The sequence below is a fragment of the Pteropus medius genome, unplaced genomic scaffold (assembly GCF_902729225.1).
Source record: "Pteropus medius unplaced genomic scaffold, Ma_sr-lr_union100, whole genome shotgun sequence".
Lineage (NCBI taxonomy): Eukaryota > Metazoa > Chordata > Mammalia > Chiroptera > Pteropodidae > Pteropus > Pteropus medius.
In genome coordinates this window covers 3,174,959-3,176,698 of record NW_024344253.1, presented here as the reverse complement: position 1 = coordinate 3,176,698, position 1,740 = coordinate 3,174,959, and the positions used below count along the sequence as shown (strand labels likewise).

Genomic DNA, 1,740 nt, shown 5'->3' with positions numbered 1-1,740 from the left:
CCGAGCTGTGATTTCTCGGTTTTTACATAGGAAGCCCTGGGAAGCCGGAGGGGAGGCAAAGAAACTCCGAACCTAAAATCCTCTGAGATTATTTTTCTAACTGCGCCTGGAAGCCACCACCTGGCGTGTGTCCTGCGCGGGGTTAAGGAATCCGAGAGCGCCGGCTGAAGCTCGCCGCACCGCCGCTGCCACTTCGCGCTTTGGTGGCGTTAGCGCTCGGAAGACGCGTCCACGCACCATTTTTCCAGGCGTTGTTCGGGTTTCTTAAACCACCCAGCTGCTGTCTCAGAAGGGAGTTTCTAGAAGCTCCTTTTCTACTGCTTCCCCTCCCCCCTTTTTGGTTTTTACCCCCGCGAGGAGCTTCTCTAGCTCTACTGCGTCCGCCCTCGGAGGGGTACAGGTGCCTCTGTCCGGGGTGCTGCCGCCGTGTCCGCCCACATCGCCTCCTCCGGGCGGGCCTAGGGGCTTGACCCGGTGCTGCTGCATCGCGGATGCTCTGGCGCCCGGGCGCTGCGGCCACTGCTGGTCGCCCGGGACTCCCCGCCCTCCCGCGCGACCCCGCGCCCGGGCGGGCGGCGCTTGCGGAGGGCAGGGGGCGGGGAGGGGATTGGGGGCTCGTCCAGGGGTAGCCGCCTCCGCTGCCGCCTGACGGTGCCTCGAAACCCGGACCTGCCTCCGCCTAGTCCTCCGGCGGCTCCATCCCGCCTCCCGCCGCCCCCGCCGCCGCGCCCCCGGCGGCTGCCTCGGCGGACCCGGGAGGCGTGCATGCCCCCGCTGCCCGCGGCGCTCACCAGCAGCATGCTCTATTTCCAGATGGTGATCATGGCAGGGACGGTGATGCTGGCGTACTACTTCGAGTACACGGACACGTTCACTGTGAACGTGCAGGGCTTCTTCTGCCACGACAGCGCCTACCGCAAGCCCTACCCGGGCCCGGAGGACAGCAGCGCCGTACCCCCGGTGCTCCTCTACTCGCTGGCCGCAGGGGTCCCAGTGCTCGTGGTAAGCCCGGGGGTGCTCGCTCGCGCCCCCGTCTCCCTTCTTTCGCCCTTCGCCTTGGGGGTTGAGGCCCCGCGGAGGATCGGGGCGCGGCAGCCTTTGCCTTCTAAGTTCCTCCAAGTTGCGTGCAGCCCCTTCCCCAGAGGACATTCTTCCAGGGCGCGTCAGGGTGGGTGCGAAGGAAGCCCCGGTCTCTTCCCACACGCCACCCCCGCAAGCCCTGTGGTGGCTGCAGTCTTGGGTGATGGAGCGGGGGATGGGAGGGAAGGGGGCTGTGGGAGGTAATGGGCGAGGGTCGGGGCTGGGGTGGAGGTGAGCCACTGGGATGAATTTTGACTACATCTACTCGGTGGCCTTGCTCTCGGATTGCGACGGGAAGATGAGCAGCCGCGGGGTCGGCCAGAGAGAGAGAGAGAGAAGAGATCAATTGCTGGGGTGTGGAAGAGACTCCTGCTCCCGGCGCCTTGTGCCTATTTTACCATTTACCACCCCCTTTCCCCTTCAGGTGAAAGTGCCAGTGGAACTTAGCTGACCAGGGAACAAATCTCTGAAAAAGAATATGAGAACTTCTAAATGAAGAGGCTCCACAGCAGTGCTAGCTGAAAAGCAGGAGCTGTGCCTAAATTCCAAGATTTATTTAAAGGCTGCTCCACTCCCGGGGCAGCTTAAGTCCTTTTCTCTTAGAGCCTCGCTGAGAACGCCTTTTGGGTGTATGGGCTGGATGTGTGTGTGTGTGTGTGT

At 63.4% G+C, this 1,740-nt stretch overlaps 1 protein-coding gene across 1 annotated transcript in view; it reads left to right on the top strand.

The window, feature by feature from the left end:
* Nucleotides 1-678: 678 nt before the first annotated feature.
* Nucleotides 679-1,740, top strand: part of PLPPR5 (phospholipid phosphatase related 5) — an 89,188-nt gene continuing 88,126 nt past the window's right edge. Inside the window, exon 1 of the mRNA XM_039869551.1 lies at nucleotides 679-1,002. Coding sequence (XP_039725485.1) covers nucleotides 766-1,002 — 237 coding nt within the window. The 5' untranslated portion in view covers nucleotides 679-765. The remainder of the gene's footprint in view (nucleotides 1,003-1,740) is intronic.